This window comes from Piliocolobus tephrosceles, chromosome 4 (genome assembly GCF_002776525.5).
Source record: "Piliocolobus tephrosceles isolate RC106 chromosome 4, ASM277652v3, whole genome shotgun sequence".
NCBI lineage: Eukaryota > Metazoa > Chordata > Mammalia > Primates > Cercopithecidae > Piliocolobus > Piliocolobus tephrosceles.
Window position 1 is genome coordinate 147,439,434 of NC_045437.1, and position 20,269 is coordinate 147,459,702.

At 36.7% G+C, this 20,269-nt stretch overlaps 1 protein-coding gene across 7 annotated transcripts in view; it reads left to right on the plus strand.

Moving 5' to 3' along the window:
* Window positions 1-20,269, plus strand: part of NR3C1 (nuclear receptor subfamily 3 group C member 1) — a 125,403-nt gene that overhangs the window by 92,143 nt on the left and 12,991 nt on the right. For all 7 annotated transcript variants that reach the window (XM_023187762.1, XM_023187769.2, XM_023187763.1 and 4 more), the window contains 4 exons: window positions 3,150-3,266; window positions 12,415-12,693; window positions 14,310-14,454; window positions 17,672-17,802. In XM_023187762.1, the coding sequence (XP_023043530.1) occupies window positions 3,150-3,266; window positions 12,415-12,693; window positions 14,310-14,454; window positions 17,672-17,802 (672 nt within the window). The remainder of the gene's footprint in view (window positions 1-3,149; window positions 3,267-12,414; window positions 12,694-14,309; window positions 14,455-17,671; window positions 17,803-20,269) is intronic.

Sequence of the window (20,269 nt, forward strand, 5' to 3'; positions counted from 1 at the left end):
AGTGCAATTAGAACAGAAAACAAAGCTAAACATACCTCCCTTTTATAGAAGACCAGTTCAGGCCATATACCCTCTGTGCTTAATCCCTGCTTTAAAATTAAATTCCCATACTTGTTTTTAGGTAAAATTGAATTGACTATTAGCTATACTATTAAATGTTTGTTATTTAAGTATTTAAGTGAAGTATGATGGTGAGATTACATGATTAATAAGAAAGGTTAAATTGTAGAATATGTTAAGTTTTTGCTCTGTTTCTTCCTTTATTTGGATTTTAATGTTCTCAAAGGCCCTTTACAGCTCTGAAATTCTGCAGTCCTTTGATAACCTAACTCAATAATTCTTCTGTTTTTCTATCCAGACACAACAGAAATATGCCTTAAAGCCCAGATACATATTTTGGAACACTTTCTTAAACAATTATAAAGATGCAACTTGTATTATTTACATCATACACTTAGCACTCCATTCTTAATACCTGCTAGAGTTATAGGTTATCGCTCAAAATTGGCATTGTATAATATGGTTATTAGCAAGTTGTTGCACTTTATTTGGAGCTTTGCACTAGTCAGGGGTGGGCTTTACTTTTGACTCTTATCAGTAGGTGGGACTACTACACTAGCCAAAGCTGGCATCCTTGCGGTCTCTGTGGAGTAACATGAGTAGTGTTATAATTTATATCCCCCGTAACAAATGATCCAAGAGAGTATGTGATCAATGCAGCATAACTACTCTCTTTTATTATCTGATTTCACATGTAACATGCCATCACTTCTGCCGTATTTTATTGGCCACATAGACCAATCCTGGTGAAGGACGGAAAGGGACTACATAAGACCATGCATTCAAGGAGGCAGAGATCACTGGGGGCCATCTTGGGAGGCTGGCTACCACACCTACCATAAATAGAAAACCAGAATTACTTGCCAAAAATAGATTTTAACCACACAAATAAATACCATGTAAACAAAACAATCTCACAAAATTTCAGCTGACTTGAAGACTCATCTTTCTATCAGTTAGAAAGGGAACTTAGTAGTAGAAGACATAGGAACTCCAAAATAAGATGTCTCATTCTCTTATCAGAAGGGTTGTCAGGAAAATGGGCTGGGCACTGTGGCTCACACCTATTATCCCAGCAGTTTGGGAGGCCAAGATGGGAGGATTGCTTGAGACCTGGAGTTTGAGACCAGCCGGAGCAATATAACAATACCCTGTCTATACAGGAAAAAAAAAAAAAAAAAAAAAAAAAAAAAAATTATCCAGGCATCGTGCCTGTAGTCTCAGCTACTCAGGAAACTAAAGCAGGAGATTCAGGCTGCAATGAGCTATGACACACCACTGTACTCCAGCCTAGGCGACATAGCAAGAACTTGTCTAAAAATAAATAAATAAATGAGTCAAGGCATGAATGAATGGATTGACAGGAAATGACTATTAGTTGTACGTGGCCATGTGTTGTGAAATAGTGAATACTAGTTAAAACTCCTCATTTTATAGATAAGAAACAGATAGATAGACGTGTCCAACTTCATGCTAATAACCACAAAGGGCTATTTTTATCTTATGAAGGTACAGTGCCTCTGATCCTATAGCTCAGAGTCTTAGCTGCACAAAAGACATACCTGGGGCCGGGCGTGGTGGCTCACGCCTATAATCCCAGCACTTTGGGAGGCCGAGGCGGGTGGATCACAAGGTCAGGAGATCGAGACCATCCTGGCTAACACAGTGAAACCCTGTCTCTACTAAAAATACAAAAAATTAGCTGGGTGTGGTGGCGGGCACCTGTAGTCCCAGCTACTCGGGAGGCTGAGGCAGGAGAATGGCGTGAACCTGGGAGGTGGAGCTTGCAGTGAGCTGAGATCACGCCACTGCACTCCAGTCTGGGAGACACAGCGAGACTCCATCTCAAAAAAAAAAAAAAAGACATACCTGGGATAAAGAAATCAATATTGGCATAATGTGCACATCCTGACATTTCAGTTGGATATAAACAAAACTTTGGAATTTTTTATTATAAGTGGGTGATTTTTTTTTTCTATTTTTTTCTTCTGTTAACTGTGGGACAATGATTTAGAGATTCCTTATAAGGTATAACTTTTTTGTATTATAACTGCTTGAACAATGGATGTATCCATTGATCCTACTTTTGCTTTATAGGAGATAGAATTGGGTTAGTGCTTCCATTTTGCATCCAAGTAAAGAAGCTGGGAAACTTATAGAGTACAAAAAGAAATTGAAACAGCTGGTACAGATATTTGGCATTGGAGAGCAGCTCTGAACAAAGGTGAATTATAGTCCAGTCGTCAATTTTGTGGCCTATTCTTTACAAAGAATTGAACCTGATACAGTTAACCATCTACCCCAAACTATTATGTGTTTAAAACACAATCTGTCAGCCGGGCGCGGTGGCTCATGCTTGTAATCCTAGTACATGGGGAAGCTGAGGCGGGTGGATCATGAGGTCATGAGATCGAGACAATCCTGGCCAACATGGTGAAACGTTGTCTCTACTAAAAATACAAAAATTAGCCAGGCGTGGTGGTACGCACCTGTAATCCCAGCTACTCAGGAGGCTGAGGCAGGAGAATCGCTTGAACCCGGGAGGCAGAGGTTGCAGTGAGCTGAGATCATGCCACTAAACTACTACACTCCCAGCCTGGGCGACAGAGCAAGACTCCATCTCAAAAAAAAAAAAAAAAAAAAGAACCACCATCTATCAAACTGTTGAAAACACAGTTTGTCAAAAAAGTAGTTACCCTTGTTGGGTACTGGCTGGAATTGGGCAGAAAGGGGGCTTGTTGGGGTACTGTTCTGTTTCTTGATCTGTTAACCTGATTACATAAAAGTTCTTGGTTTGTAAAAATTTATTAAGTGGTTCACTGATGATTTGTGTACTTTTTTTTATATGTGAATACTGCAGTAAGGTTTTTCATTGCACTGTTTTCAGTTTGTTGAACAGAAAAAGGGAGACTCTTTTTGTTGTTGATCTCTCAACCTCATAATGGCAATGTGGGCAAGAACCCTTCCCTAATCAATACCTGTGGGTGCCTTGGTTACATTCCACCGGAAACAAAAACAGATAGAGGCTCTCCATAAAAAATATCTTTGAAGACCTGTGAAACTTTAACAGTGCCTTTTATTCCATATAGGACAGCACAATTACCTATGTGCTGGAAGGAATGATTGCATCATCGATAAAATTCGAAGAAAAAACTGCCCAGCATGCCGCTATCGAAAATGTCTTCAGGCTGGAATGAACCTGGAAGGTAATGTAAATATCTGAAAGCAATTGTTTGTCTCTGTTGCTTATAAAAATTTGTCATTTTACTTTTGAAGATACAAGTAAGCAGATGTAATAATGTAGTCAGTTCAGCATACATATGCTTGACTAGCATAATGTTACTGCTCAATAAAAATGGGAACTTTTTTTTCATGAGTATGTCATACTCTGTTTATCCACCAGTTCTTACACACACTGAATTCAGTACAGCCAGACTATATACGAAGAAAGGAAATTATATAATAATGAAACTTATACAACATGCAGCAACTTTATTATTCTTACTCCTTTTTTCAGCCTCAAAACTGTTCCCTAGGGTTGGGAATGTTTCTGTATCATACATATTTACATGTCCATTTTTCTGTTTGCCTTTTAAAAGCACACATTTTACTTGGAGATCTATGTTTTATTACAGATCTTCAAGGGGGGTGTGGGAAAAAAAAATCTCAAGGAAGAACTGGATGGGTTTTGTTTTGGTTTTCAAGTAAAGAAGAAACCTGGGCCGGGCGCAGTGGCTCACACCTGTAATCCCAGCACTTTGGGGGAGACCAAGGCAGGCAGATCATGAGGTCAAGAGATCGAGACCATCCTGGCTAACATGGTGAAACCTTGTCTCTACTAAAAATACAAAAATTAGCTGGGCGTGGTGGCATGCACCTGTAATCCCAGCTACTCAGGAGGCTGAGGCAGGAGAATTGCTTGAACCCGGGAGGCAGAGGTTGCAGTGAGCCGAGATCATGCCATTGCACTCCAGCTTGGCGACAGAGCAAGACTCCATCCCAGGGGGAGAAAAAAAATAGAAACCTGAAACTAGTTGTAAGTTAGAGTTTCATATCCCTGTTTATATAACAAGTTGTATAATTAACACTGATCTCAGCATTAAAAAATTTTCCTCTGAAGAAAGTTTGGAATTCTGCTGTGGTTGAAATTGTAAGTTCTGTGAAGGTAGTGTGTGATCTAATAACACATATGCTTAGTATTTATTGTGAGATTAGCACTTTTATTCAGCAAATACGCACCAACAAAGCAGTCACTGGATATAAAATGAGTAAAATAGTGCCTGTATTCAAGTAGTTTACTGGCTAGTTAGGTTGCAGAATCAGTCACAAAATAGCATGGCACACCATAGAGAGCATAAGGCCACAGGAACAAGCGGAAGGTCACCTAGTTCCTTGGAAGTCAAGGAAGAAGTAACATTGAATTTTAAATCTACAAGCTGAGTAGGAATTAGACAGATGAAAAATAAGGGCAGAGACATGATCAGATTTGTATTTTACAAAGACTAATCTTACATGGAGAGACCAATTAAATGAATATGGCGGTCCTCCAGATAAGAGATGGCAGGCAGTACTGAGAGAGAATGGAAACCATGTGGTTCTTTTTATGATGATGATGATGATGATGATTATTTTAGAGACAGAGTCTAACTCTTGTCACCCAGGCTGGAGTGCAGTGGCATGAACATGGCTCACTGCAGCCTTGAACTCCTAAGACTGAAGCCATCTTCCCACCCCATAGGGTTACAGATGTATACTACCACACCCAGCTGATTTTTTTTTTAATTTTTGTTTTAGTTTTTTGTAGAGACAAAAGAGTCTTGCTATGTTGCCCAGGCTGGTGTCTAACTCCTGGCCTTATGTGATCCTCCCAATGTGGCCTCCCAGAGTGCTGGGATTACAGGTGTGAGCCACTGCAACTGACCTATGTGGTTCTTTTGATAGGAGAGACTAATTGTTGGTGCTATCTAGCACACACTGTTTATGTACATCTTGGTAAATAGAAAATAGATTTATGGGTATGACTATGAAGAGTCTAATTCCCCAAACTACACACAGAACTCTATCTAGGTTTGCCCAGGCTATTTAAACTTAACTGCAGAGTGTCAGCATGATAAACATTGATTTACATAAAATGATAACTGCCCACTTTCTTGTAAATGTTATAAAAACTGCAGAGATTAACTAAAAAATGCACACAGAAGTTTGCTTTAAGTTCCACAAGGGTAGTTTATTTTTGTTATAAATAAATACAGTATTCCCCACTTTCTTATATACCAGATCTCTGCCCAGATTTTACCCAGTTTCATCTTGCTGCTTTCTAATCTCCTATGTATGTAATATACTTTGACCATTTAAATATATATTAAGACACTTGAGTTTTTAGTGCCCTTTGGGTTACTGTCTCTGGTCCCAATTTTCTCTAATCTTCATTTCTTCATTTTAGCTATTTTATATTTAGAAATAGATTTTGAATAAGCTCAAAGGACAAACCCAAATAAAATTTTGTTGTACCTCTAATATATTGTGGTTGCTTACCCAGTAACATTTTTAGATGCTTTTCTGAATACATGTGAAGTTTAAGATCTTTGGAGCTTTAAGCATATAATGTTTTTCTGGGCAATTTCTCCCTATCCAAACTACAAGGGACTTCTTTCATCAAAACAAAAAAGATACCTCAACTACAAAGTAATGATTTTGATGGACTAGGCTACGAAATTTGTCCGTGCTTTCCTCCCTCTTACAGTTTAATAGCAATTGCAGTGCCCTTTGCCCTTACTGCACTAGAAGATGACCCAAGGCAGTGACTGACATCTGATTTTTCTATTAATTATGCCATCACTGTCATTTCCAGTTGAATCTTTTGTTGGACATGAGAAATTTTTCTTACATGAATAAAATTTAAGCATACAATTTAGGCTGCAGTTTCTCAAAATATTGTATTAAAAATAACCAATTATATGCTCTTATAAATTGTCATTATAACATATCCAGTTAGTGTAGAAATTGGCATTTGTTAAAAACTACTACATGTTAGTCTTTTGACATACATTCTTCTACTTTTTGGACCCTCATATTATTAAAAACACCTTTGAGTAGGGCCATGATTTACTTTATATCCATTTTTATACTATGTGGTAGAAGAAAATTCTAACTTGTTATTTCATACTATGATATGTACTGTGTGGCACATATCATATAGTTGATCCACTTCTACTTGTAGATGAATTGAAAGAAAGGCTTAAAAAAGTTCTTAGGGTTTGTGTGTGTGGTTTTACTGTAAAAGTATCATTTTTGTATTGAACTAACCCCAGTATACATAAAATCTGTATTTGGCCTGGTATGTATGTTTGCCAGCAATCTTTGGCAGACCCTAATACTTACAATATAGATGAGCCATGTGTTTCACACTTTTTTTTTTTTTTTTTTACAACCTTCAGAAATATTCTCTTGTTCATCAGAGTGCTTCCCCTAAGCCAAGAAGTTTCAATGATAACCCCAGAGTAACTTTGCCCAAGTCTCTCCATAAATGTAACTTAGGACTGCAAGTGGTGTATTTTTATACTCTTGCCCCATACCAAGTAAATCTCAAGATTTATTTTAAGGGAGTGGCCTTCACTGCTTCAAGTGTCTAGCATTTAAGAACGGATAAGATTTTTAATGGTGATCCTAATTTTTTTTTTAACTTGCTTGTTTTCTCTTGTAACTAAATGTTTTTATTCATTTCATTTTAAGGTATATTATAATCAATCCAAAATATGGCTTTGTTTTTAGTATAAACAGTCAAATGAAACTTACAGTCTTATGGCATTATCAGATTTATTACCAAATATTATTTAACTAATTTTTTTAAGTTGATAAACCCAATCTAGTGGTTTCTCTCTTATTTTCAACTTATATTTTAGATTCTGGGGGTACATGTACAGGTTTGTTACTAAGATACATTGTATGATGCTGGTATTTGGAGTACGATTGAACCTTTCATCCAGGAAGTAAGCACAGTACCTAACAGGTGCTTTTTAACGTGTGCCTCCCTTCCTCTGTCCCCACTCTTTTATTTCCCAGTGTCTGTGCCCATCTTTATGTCTCTGCATACTCCATGTTTAGCTCCCATTTATAAATGAGAACACAGTATTTGGTTTTCTGCATTAGTTCATAGAGGATACTGGCCGCCTGCTATATCCATGTTGCTGCAGAAAACATGATTTCATTCTTTTTGTGTCTATATAGTATTCCATGGCATATAAATACCACATTTTCTTTATCCAGTGCACTGTTGATGGGCACCTGGGTTGGTTCCATGTCTTTGCTATTGCAAACCGTGCTGCAGTGAACATATGGGTACATGTGTCTTTTTGATAGAATGAATTATTTCTCTTTGGGTATATGCCCAGCAATAGGATTGCTAGGTTGAATGGTAAATTCTTAATTCTTTGAAACATCTCCAAACTTCTTTCCACAGTGGTGTCACTGTGGTTTTGACTTGCATTTCTCTGATGATTAACAATCAGCATTTTTTCATATGTTTGTTGGCCACATGTATGTCCTTTTTTTTTTTTTTTTTTTTTTTTGAGAAGTGTCTGCTCATGTCCTTTGCCCATTTTTAATGGGGTTATTTTTGCTTGTTAATTTAAGTTCCATATAAACTCTGGATATTAGGGCTTTGTCATATGCATAGTTAGCAAGTATTTTCTCCTATTCTGTAGATTGTCTGTGATAGTTTCTCTTGCTTTGCAGAAACTCTTTAGTTTAATTAGGTCCTATTGTCAATTTTTGTTTTTGTTGCAGTTGCTTTTGGGGATTAGTCATAAATTCTTTGCCAAGGCCAGTGTCGAGAAGGTGATTTCCTAGGTTTTCTTCTAGGATTTTCATAGTTGGAGGTCTTACATTTACATCTTTAATCCATCTTATTAATTTTTGTATGGCAATAGGTAGGGGTCCAGTTTCATTCTTCTGCACATGGATAGCCAGTTATCCCAGCACCATTAATGTAATAGGGAGTCTTTTTCCTATGGCTTATTTTTATCAACTTTGTGTAGATTAGATGGCTGTAGGTTTGTGTCTGTATTTCTGGACTCCATTCTGTACCATTGTGTGTTTTTTGTACTGATACCATGCTGTTTTGGTTACTGTAGCCTGTAGTATAGTTTGATTTGGGGTAATGTGATGTTGCCAGCTTTGTTCTTTTTGCTTAGGATTGCTTTGGCTATTTGGGGCATTTTTTGGTTCCATATGAATTTTAGAATGCTTTTTGCTAGTTCTGTAAAAAATGACATTGTAGTTTGATAGGAATAGTACTGAATCTATAAATTGCTTTGGGTAGTATGACCATTTTAACTATACTGATTCTACCAGTCCATGAGCATGGAATGTTATTCCATTTGTTTGTGTCATCTCTGATTTCTTTCAGCAGTGTTTTGTAGTTCTCCTTGTAAAAATCTTAAACTAACTTAGATGCATTCCTAGGTATTTTACTCTTTTTTGACTGTTATAAATGGGATTGCATTCTTGATTTGGCTCACAGCTTGAATATTACTGGTGTATAGAAATGCTACTGATTTTTGTACATTGATTTTAAATCCTGAACCTTTACCAAAGTTATCAGCTCCAGGAGCCTTTTGGCAGAGTCTTCAGGGTTTTCTAGGTATAGAATAGTAAGTGAAAAGAGATCATTTGATTACTTCTTTTCCTATTTGGAAGCCTTTTATTTCTTTCTCTGATTGTTCTGACTAGGATTTCCAGTACTCTGTTAAATTGGAATGGTGACATTGGGCATCCTTGTCTTATTGCATTAAGGGGAATGCTTCCAGCTTTTGCCCATTTGGTATGATGTTGGCTGTATGGCTGTAGGTTTGTCATAGAGGGCTCTTTCTTATTTTGAGGTATGTTCCTTTGATACCTAGTTTAGTGAAGGTTTTTATCATGAAAAGATGTTGGATTTTATTGCAACTTCTTCTGCATCTATTGAGATGATCTTTTTGTTTGTTTGTTTATGTGGTGAATCACATTTATTGATTTGCGTATGTTGAACAAGCCTTGCATCCCAGAAATAAAGCCTACTTGATTGTGGTGAGTTAACTTTTTGATGTGCAGCTGGATTCAGTTTGCTAGTGTTTTGTTGAGGATTGTTGTATCTGTGTTCATCAGGGATATTGGCCTGTAGTTTTGTTGTTGTTGTTGTTGTTGTTGTTGTTGTTGTGTCTCTACCAGGTTTTGGTATTAGAATGATGTTTTCCTTGTAGAATAAGTTAGGGATGAGGCCCTCTTTCTCGATTGCTTTTTTAGAATAGTTTTAGTAGGATTAGTACCAGCTCTTCTTTGTACATCTGGTAGAATTTGGCTGTGAATCCATCTGGTCAAGGGCTTTTTTCAGTTGGTGGGTTTGTTATTACTGATTCAATTTCAGAACTTGTTATTGGTCTGTTCAGAATTTCAATTTCTTCCTGGTTCAATCTAGGGAGGTTGTGTGTTTCCATTTCCACATATATACTTACTCCAAATAATGGCTTTATATATACGGGGGTTAGCTGAAAACAAAAATGTTACTTTCATAGTAAACTCCACCCCCGCCCCGACACACACACGCATAAACCCTAAGATTTTTTTAAGCCTTTGTTCCAATTTATCCATTTCCTCTAGATTTTCTACTTTGTGTGCATAGCGGTACTTGTAATAGTGTGAAGATCTTTTTTATTCCTGTGGAATCTCTTGTAATTGTCATCTTTGACATTTCTTATTGTGTTTATTTGGGTCTTCACTCTTTTTTTCTTTGTTAATCTAGCTAGTGGTCTGTCAGTCTTGTTTATCCTTTCAAGTAACCGACTTTTATAAACTAGGTTTTAAGCTAAGTAAGATTTCTCTACTTTTATTAAGGAGGAAGTAGCGTTACACCACAGATTCATGAACACTTCTGTGGAGCTCCTATATTGACTGCTAATCTTCTATATGCTCCAGTGGGTCAGTTTATATAAAGTAAAGTTGCATTAACTAAGTCGCTTTAACATAGTGATTGCTTAACTAAATGATTCAGTTCAGTTAACTCCTTCCTGAAGATATTTTGAAAAATTAATTAGTATTATTTCTTGCTCCAGTCAGTACGGCACAATTGGGTTCACTTGTACTTTCTGAGCTGTATTCAAAAACATCAGTTTTCTCATTTAGGACTATATATATAAGTAGTGAGAAATTAATTACAAACTGAGTCACAGAAAATGTTTTTGTTTAATCCTCCAGCTTGTTACTCTTTCTTCCTTGTTCTAATGTGCAGTAATGCATTCTAAACCATTTAAAGTTATGACTAATTGAGGTTTTCACAGTACTGTTTCAGTGTATTGATTTGGCACATGTGTGTTCTCTTTTACATTGTCAACAGTACATTTTATGATTTGGATCAAGATTTCACTGGGATACTTCTGGTTGTTTAAAGAGTTTCTTTATGTATTGGTGTCCTTCCTTTTTAAAATTTTATCACTCCTCTATTAAGTTGCAATATCCAAATTTAAAATATTCTAAAAACATGTTCTCGGCCGGGCGCGGTGGCTCAAGCCTGTAATCCCAGCACTTTGGGAGGCCGAGGCGGGCGGATCACGAGGTCAGGAGATCGAGACCATCCTGGCTAACACGGTGAAACCCTGTCTCTACTAAAAAAATACAAAAAACTAGCCGGGCGAGGTGGCGGGCGCCTGTAGTCCCAGCTACTCCGGAGGCTGAGGCAGGAGAATGGCATAAACCCAGGAGGCGGAGCTTGCAGTGAGCTGAGATCTGGCCACTGCACTCCAGCCTGGGTGGCAGAGCGAGACTCCGTCTCAAAAAAAAAAAAAAAAAAAAAAAAAAAAACGTTCTCCTGCAAGTTGAGGTAATGATAGTTGTTATATGGTAATTACTATAATATATGCCAGGAACTGTTCTAAGCATTTTACATATTTAATTCTCACAACAACCCTGTGAGGTAGGGAGTAATATTATCCTCATTTTACAGAAGGGGAAATGAAGAGTCAGGGAGTTAACTTGCACAGATATCCAGCTACAACATGGCAGAACCAGGACTTAAACCCAAATATGCTGATTTCAGGTTTCTGCTCTTTAGTCCTGTATCATACCATGCCTCCAATAGAGCATGGTAAACTAATTAGAATAGTTCTATCATGATTCTGTTTCTGTTTTGAAATATTAACTAAAAATTTTTGAATTTCTCAGTACCCCATTTATTATAGAACACAGTAAGAATGGAACCATTCTAACATTGGACATTGAGATATCGTTCCCACCACCATATCTGTCCTCCACAGACTATATGGTGTGTCATTTTAAGGACAGAGGATCTAAAAATGATTTTTAAAGGTGATTTACATTTACTCTTCCCTTTGCAAAATGGTTTGTATCCCTAATAATTTGAACAGGTACATTTCTTCTTTGATATAAATTACATTTCTTGCCTTTCCTTGGAGTTCTGAGTACCTTCCCTCTGAGAGAACAAGGTAATTCTTATTTAGTCACTAAAACAAAAATAACTTCAGGAGTATGAATAAGTCTACTAAAAAGTCTATAGGATCCATGTTGTAGTTTGATTAGATGGTTCCATACCAAGTAAAGGTAAAAGATAATTAATTTATATATAATATGAAAATGGATGCTTTAGGTTTATAATCAATATAAATCTTCCTTGTAAAAGGGAAATTTCCCACTTATAATTTATGTGAAGTAAAGTTTTTCATTTCATCTTCCCAAATGTTTTCAGTCCCAAGCAGTATTTATGTTAGTACTTATGTAAAGGTGAAAAGCGAATTTTTCTACTGGTACTACTATTTTTAGCATGTAATCTGCTATCATCTTCCTGTCTTTATAAGTGGCTTTGAACAAATGTAAATAGTGTAATTCTCTTCATTATATATACTACCATGATTTAGATTAATCTTAAACCACAGTTTGTAATCCATTATTCTAAGCTTAGATTTTTTTTCAGTTTATAGTAAGAGTAATTTGCCTTACATAACCAATGAAATTGTTGCATTTAGAGTGAAAGTGAGACAAAAAAATAATTTATAGAAGAATTTACAAAAGTGATTTACTCTGATTGTTTTAACATACCATTATAATACTTTGTATAAGGAATAACTATAATGAAGTTTCTGGCCTATTTGTAGGCAAAATTAATTGGGAATAGGTTCCTCTGGATCCTTTGCTTTCAGAAAAAAAAAGTTTTTTTCTCCTCTTCCATGTCACTTTATCATAATTGCTAAACAAAATATTTCTCCCATCTTAATAGTTTTAGAAAGTAAAAATACTTCTTGAATAAACTATGTAGCGCAGACCTTCCCATTACAGTTCATTTCTATGTATTTTTTAAAATATCCACAGCTCGAAAAACAAAGAAAAAAATAAAAGGAATTCAGCAGGCCACTGCAGGAGTCTCACAAGAAACCTCTGAAAATCCTGCTAACAAAACAATAGTTCCTGCAACGTTACCACAACTCACCCCTACCCTCGTGTCACTGTTGGAGGTTATTGAACCTGAAGTGTTATATGCAGGATATGATAGCTCTGTTCCAGACTCAACTTGGAGGATCATGACCACGCTCAACATGTTAGGAGGGCGGCAAGTGATTGCAGCAGTGAAATGGGCAAAAGCGATACCAGGTAAGATGCAAAAGATAAAAGAGCAACTATATAAACCTTTGTGTTTTCTTCAGCGAAAACATTTTGGCTTTTATATCATCCTGAACCCGTGGCTTATCTTCTTTCTCTTACTCAGTTCTGGGGACTATGAAGGGGAGAGTCAGGTGAATACAGGTGATAGGGAGTTTATAATAAAACATTTACATTACTCCCTGCTTTTCAAATCATTATGCACAGGATGGTAATTTCACATAGGATGATGTAATATCAGAACTCGAGTTACAGGACTCACTCAAAACTCCTTTGACACTGAAGTTTGGGGAAAGAAAATGTTTTTAGTTAATTCCGTTTGTTTTCCTTCATTGTGCCACTTTTAAAAATCAGGTTGTTTGTAAGACTGGTAAACATCAAGTATGTTGACTCAAAATTTGTACTAAAGTAGAATGATTTTAACCCTTCACTAAATGAAATACTACACATTGAATGTAATTTTAAAGATAATTTTAAATAAAAGTTTCCCTATTGGAATTTGGTGTGGAACAGCAGAGGTCAGTGTTAGTGTCAGCTCTGACTTTAAAGACAGAGGGAATTGACAAGCCTGAACAAGAAAGTAACCTGACCTCCTGTCATCCTTGTTTTAGTAAGGGGGGAAGAGGTGTGAATAACAGGGCAAATGTTTTACTTAACTCACTGATTAATACCTCAAGCCAAGATTCTTTTCTCTTTTTTAAAATTGATACATAATAGTTGTACATATTTACTGTATATATTTATATGTAGGGGGTACATGTAATAATTTGATAAAAGCATACAACGTGTAAGGATCAAATCAGAGTAACTGGGATACGCATCACCTCAAACATTTGTTTGGGGAACATTCCAAATCTTCTCTTTTAGCTATTTTGAAATATACAGTAAATTATTGTTAACTATAATTGTGCTACTGAACACTAAAACTTATTTCTTCTAACTATTTTTGCACCCATCAACAAATCCCCCTTCATCCCCATCACACTGGTAATCGCCAAGCCAAGAATTTTGGCTGTTTTACTATTTAGTTCATGTTTACTTAAGCAGACAAAGGTGACAAAACTGGCCCCCCCCCCCCCCCACATTGAAAGCTATTAGAAAGCACAGAGCAGGCTGGGTGTGATGGCTCACACCTGTAATCCCAGCACTTTGGGAGGCCCAGGTGGGTGGACCACTTGAGGTCAGGAGTTCAGGACCAGCCTGGCCAGCATAGCAAAACCCCATCCCTCTACTAAAAATATAAAAATTGGCCAGGCATGGTGGTATGCACCTGTATTCCCAACTACTTGGGAGGCTGGCACTTAGAATCACTTGAACCCAGGAAGCGGAGGTTGCAGTGAGCCAAGATGGCGCCATTGCACTCCAGCCTGGGCGACAGAGCGAGACTCTGTCTCAAAAAAAAAGAAAAAGAAAAAAAGCACAGAGGGTTTGAGTCTTGAAGTGTCAGATGACAGAGGAAAACTGTGTCTACCTAGTATTTAATTTCCGTTTTCTGTTAGGGGTCCCCTTGTTTTGACAGGGCTAATTGATCTCATTGCTCTTTGGCAATTCCCACAGAGATGATGATCTTAGAATGTTGCCTCATACCTTTATTTCTCTTAATTCAGGTTTCAGGAACTTACACCTGGATGACCAAATGACCCTACTGCAATACTCCTGGATGTTTCTTATGGCATTTGCCCTGGGGTGGAGATCATATAGACAATCAAGTGCAAACCTGCTGTGTTTTGCTCCTGATCTGATTATTAATGAGTAAGTTGTATGTGAGTCATTTTCCCTGTATTCACAGGGTATTTTTAACCAGCTGATGTTATCCTGATTGACTGCTATTGTGATAATTCAGGACTGAAACAATCCTACTAGGTATCTAGGATGTAGGCAAACTGGAAATAGAGTTATGAGTGCTTGGGGCAGGATAAGTGTAATGTAGAGCAAATGTACATGTGGCATTATTACTGTCCCAGGACATGTTTAAGGATATTTAACAGCATCTCTGAGGTTAGTAAAGTGTGTCACAAGCAACAAGGAATCTTACTGTGCTATTATTTACATAAGGCTATTCCAGAAAGAAGAAGGAGCATGATAAAACTCATGTGGATTCAGTGGAGACAATTGTAGATGAGGATATCTAGGCTGATGGGGTGGGACATATGGACCCAGACACAAGAGGTGTCTGTTTGCATGGCAGGTGTCTATGGTTTAAATATGGGAACAAATTTGTTTTGTTTAACTGAGAGAAGACCAAGCCTTGAAGATTTTATAAATCAGCTATTCTCTCATCCTCTAGGCTTATTCCTGCATCTGCAAAATATGTCAGGTGTCCATTTCCCCTTAACTCATTGCAGTTGTTTCCTCACTCGTTTTCTCCCTCCAGTGTGATGTTCATCATTAACATTAAGGATATTTAACAGCACCTCTGACAAGGTAGAAAGTGAGAAGAGCTAGGATGTGACTTCTATGCTGTGTATCTGGTGATGTGAACACCAAGAGTCTAAGAGTCTAACAGCAACAGACTTTACTAACCTCAGAGATGCTGTTAAATATCCTTAATGTTCAGCAAACATGAACGTTGGCTAATGTTTGCTTCCTCTAGCACAGTATGACTGCACCACCTATCTCCCTAGCACACAGACTGTCTTTAGTATCTTCCCACTGACCCTCCAGTCCATACTCTGCATGATTGCGCAAGCTTCCCACAGTCTGACCTCACTTCCTCTCCCATTGTTGTCCTTCACACACTCTTCATTCCCATCCATTCTTTCAAGCATACTCTTAGATTCTTGGTGTTCACATCACCAGATACACAGCAGAGAAGTCACATTGTAGCTCTTCTCACTTTCTACCTTATATTACTACTTTTCGTACCCCTAGCTTATTGCTATTAGTACAGTGTAAACAGGGAGTTCACACACACATACCCCGGCCTAAGAAGAAAAAAAATGGAGATTTGTGTTTGTATAGAAAACAGAAGTCACCTTGACTTTTATTGCCAAAAAGAGGACTGTTCGAACTATTGCATCACAATGTAACAAGATTAGGTAGTTGGATCCAATTTTAAATTAACTGGTAAATATATTTAGTTTCTGGGTAAACTGAAGACATTACTCATCAGAATCCTACCATGCTGTTTAAAAAATACCATGTTGGCAGTATTTATTTTTTAGTCACTTTCTAATATGTAATTTGAAGGCATTTAAGTGGAATTAAAAGCATAAACAGATTTATATGAAACACCAACTTATCCTTCTGGTTTACAAAACCTAATTTAAGGTTTTTATTATTAAGGCATTCAGATTTAGCTTTAAGCAGTCACAGCATAATCTAATCATGCCACATAAATTTCTTATGTAAAGTGGGATTTATAAATTTTTTTCCTCAACAGATTTACATTAGTTTCATTTTCATTAAGGGATATGTACTTCCCATTCCTGTGTTCTCATGCTGCTGCATACAAGATGGGCAGTCCTTCACCTTTTTCTTTTCTTTCTTTTTTTTTGAGACAAGATTCACTGTGTCACCCAGGCTCAAGTGCAGTGGTGTGATCTGGCAACCTCTGCCTCCTGGGTTCAAGCGATTCTCTGCGTCAGCCTCCCAAATAGCTGGGATTACAGGCGCACTCCACCACACTCGGCTAATTTTTTGCATTTTTAGTAGAGACGGGGTTTTGCCATATTGGCCAGGCTGGTCTTGAACTCCTGACCTCAAGTGATCCTCCCACTTTGGCCTCCCAAAGTGCTGGGATTACAGGTGTGAGCCACCGCACCCAGCCCTCCACCCTTTTTTCTTAGCCCACTATGTTTCCATACTGCTCTGGTGTCTGTGACAGGCAGATTTTGCATATCAGAAAGTAAGCATTCAAGTTCTGACCCTCTATAGAGCTATAAAACCGTCTCTCATGGTTGCCCTTAGGTCAGAACGTTGTGGAAAAAAAATTTTTGTTGTTGTTTTTACAGCCAACAAGAATGAGTTTTTACTTATTCTACTACACTACAACTTTACTGAAATGTTCAGTTATATGAATATAACCATGTACAAGAAACTAAAGGAAAAAAGGTGCCTCCCAAAAAAGGAGTGCTTTACCTACTATTAAGGACTGGGGAGGTGCCTCTTTGGTAAGAGCAGATTTAAAATTTGAAGAGCCTGTGGTCACTTTGGCAGCATATAATTCATGTTTGATTTATTTTATATAAAAGAATAAACCACATATTCAGTAGAGAAAAATGATAACCTTTTTGTTGTTAAGTCCAAGATGACTTTCTGTCAGAAACTTAAAAAAAAAAAATCTTGAAACATTTTAAAAGCTGTGAACTGAGCACAGTTTCAGGCTTTTAGTGTCATTTCAGAAGTCAGGAAACTTTAGAGATCTATTTGAAAATCATAGGTGTGTAATGACTTCAGAATCATAAGCAAGAATTGGTTTAGTACCTTTAGTTGAAAGAATATTAAGGCATATGCATGTCAGAGGCAGATTTTGAGCATCAGAAGTCTAGAATCAAGTTCTAGGTCTGGCCCTCTGCATAACTGTGAACAGTGTCACACATTTTTGTCTTTAGGATGGAATGTTGTGAAAAAATTTACCTTTAAAAATCAGGTGTGTAGGACCTAAAATTGTGTTGTCTAATTGACCATATTCAAGTGATAAACCTTGATTTAAAATGAGCAACTAGTAATAAGTTCTATAAGAATTCTAACACTTTAATTAAATAATAATACATGGCATGCATGGTAGAAAATAATGTCTCCACTGTTACATTAGATTATGCATTAGTCTCTTTACACAGCCAAGATGCAGGAAGAAGTTTAAGGAAAGTTCTCCAAAATTCTGATTTTATAGGGAATTAGCAATAATATTATTGCAATAGTTTTTTTTCATTATAAGTTCATAGTTTTGCAAAACAAAACAAAAATGTACTGTTTTCAGGGAAGTAGCAGTATGTCTAACTAATACCCTGCTATTTATCTTTCACAGGCAGAGAATGACTCTACCCTGCATGTACGACCAATGTAAACACATGCTGTATGTTTCCTCTGAGTTACACAGGCTTCAGGTATCTTATGAAGAATATCTCTGTATGAAAACCTTACTGCTTCTCTCTTCAGGTTGGTAGAACACCTTTTCACTTTATGTCAAAAGCATGAACTATGAAAGCCTAGAAACAAAGGTTAATTTGTATACGTAGTACTAATAATTATACCAAGTCTACTATTATTTCCTACTAGTCAGATGATTTTTATGAATGTAAATATTAGAAAGGCACAGTAAGTGATACCAAGATTAATAAGACAAATAGGTATAGCAGAAACAGGTATATGAGCCACATAGGGATCACTGTTGATAGGAATCTGTGTGGACGTTTTTCTCCTTCCTTCCTTTAATCTTTGATCATGGGAAGACATGGAAAAAGAAAGCTGACTACAGTGATTTTGTCTACTATACTGTTACTTGGTTAAAGATTTTAGTTACCTAATGAGTATTAGCATGTATAAGAAATTATGGGAGAAAAAGACGCATCCTAGAAAAGGTGTGCTTAATTACTACTGGGAATTGGTTAACATAGCATTGGAACTGGATTGTCAGACAGAGATTCACTATCTAGAAAACGGCAACAAGAGTTTATAAAACAAACTTCTGTGAGAGATTACTTTTTAGCTAGCAAAGACAAAGATGTCAAAGTGATAAATAAACTATGATACATCCAGATGATGGAATACTATTGAGAACTAAAAAGAAATGAGCTATCAAGCCAGGAAAACACATGGAGGAACGTTAAATGCATACTACTAAGTGAAAAAAAGCTAATCTGAAAGAGTTACATACTGTGTGATTCCAACTATATAACGTTCCATAAAAGGCAAAACGTGAAGAGTGCAAAAAAAAAAAAAAAAAATCAGTGGTTGCCAGGGTTTAGAAGGAAGGGAGGGATAAATGTGCAGAGCACAGAGGATTTTTAGGGCAGTGAAAATACTTCGTATGCTACTATAATGGTGGAAACATGTCATTATACATTTGTCCAAACCCAAAGAATGTCCACCACTGAGAGTGAACCCTCAACTATGGACTTTGGGTGGTAATGTGTGGGACAGGAGGTATATGAAAAATGTCTATACCTTCCTCCCAATTTTGCTGTGAACTTAAAACTGCTCTAAAAAAGTCTTTTTTTAAAAAAGCTGTATGAACTAGTTGGTATTATAAACCTTAGGCCATTTCCAGTAAAAATTACATATCAATGTTTATTAAATACTGAGTTAATAGCTGAATACGTGTTTCATATACAAATACGTACATTTGCAGTTTTTAAAAGTCTTAATTCCATTAGTAACTGTGGTTTCATAGTTGCCAAATAACTGTAAGCTATGGATGTTGCATAAGACTATGACTTTATTTAACCATTTCGTATCTATTTAAAGATTTCCAAAGCACACATTTGTCTTAATGCTTTCACACTATTTTTGCTCAACAAAAAGTTATTTTATGTTAATGGATATAAGAAGTATTAATAATATTTCAGTCAAGGCAAGAGAACCTGGTAAAGATCATTGCTAGAGACATGTTTAATGTTACCTGTAGCAGTACACTTGTTAAAGAAGTGATTAAGCAGTTATGTAAAATTCTGATCATAACTTTGATTGATACCATGAAGGTATAATTCAGTGCCTAGATACTAACAACTTTATTTAAAAAAAAAAAAAAAAAAAGTGGTTTCAGTTGCATACATCCCAGACTAATAGAGCTGTATGATTTTTTTTCATTGTAAATAATAAGTAAATTGGCCTAGTACATATCACAAGTTCTTCTTTTTAAAAAATAATAGAAACATACGGATGGAAATATATACCTTAAGATATAGACTTCTACTATGATAGACCACTGGAATAGGTACTATAACCTCCCACCAAAAATGCTAGACTAAAACAATTAAGAACTAAGTGAAGGCAGGAACCCACAGAGGTAAGTGGAACTCAAGCCAACTTGCTCTTTGAGGGCATTTGTAGAACCTGGTAAATTAGTAAGTTGGAGTTTTTTTTAAGTTTATAATCTTTTTAAAAATGATTTCAATAGGATTTTGGGGGAACAGGTAGTGTTAGGTTACATGAGTAAGTTCTTTGGTGGTGATTTCTGGAATTTTGGTGCACCCATCACCCGAGCGGTATACACTGTACCCAATGTATAGTCTTTCATCCCTCACTCCCCTCCCCAACCCCAGTCCCCAAAGCCCATTATATCATTCTCATGCCTTTGCATCTTCATAGTTTAGCTCCCACTTATAAGTGAGAACATGCAATACTTGGTTTTCCATTCCTGAGTTACTTCACTTATAATAATGGTTTCCAGTTCCATCCAGGTTGCTGCAAATGCCATTATTTTTTTCCTTTTTGTGGCTGAGTAGTAGTCCATGGTATATATATACCACATTTTCTTTATCCACTCAGTGATTGATGGGCATTTGGGCTGGTTCTGTATATTTAGTAAGTTTAAAAACAAGAGATGGAAATATAAATGCAGTTTAAAAGGCAGTGGATTGGTCTGAAAACAGATTGGACACATTTGAAGAAACACTTGAAATGT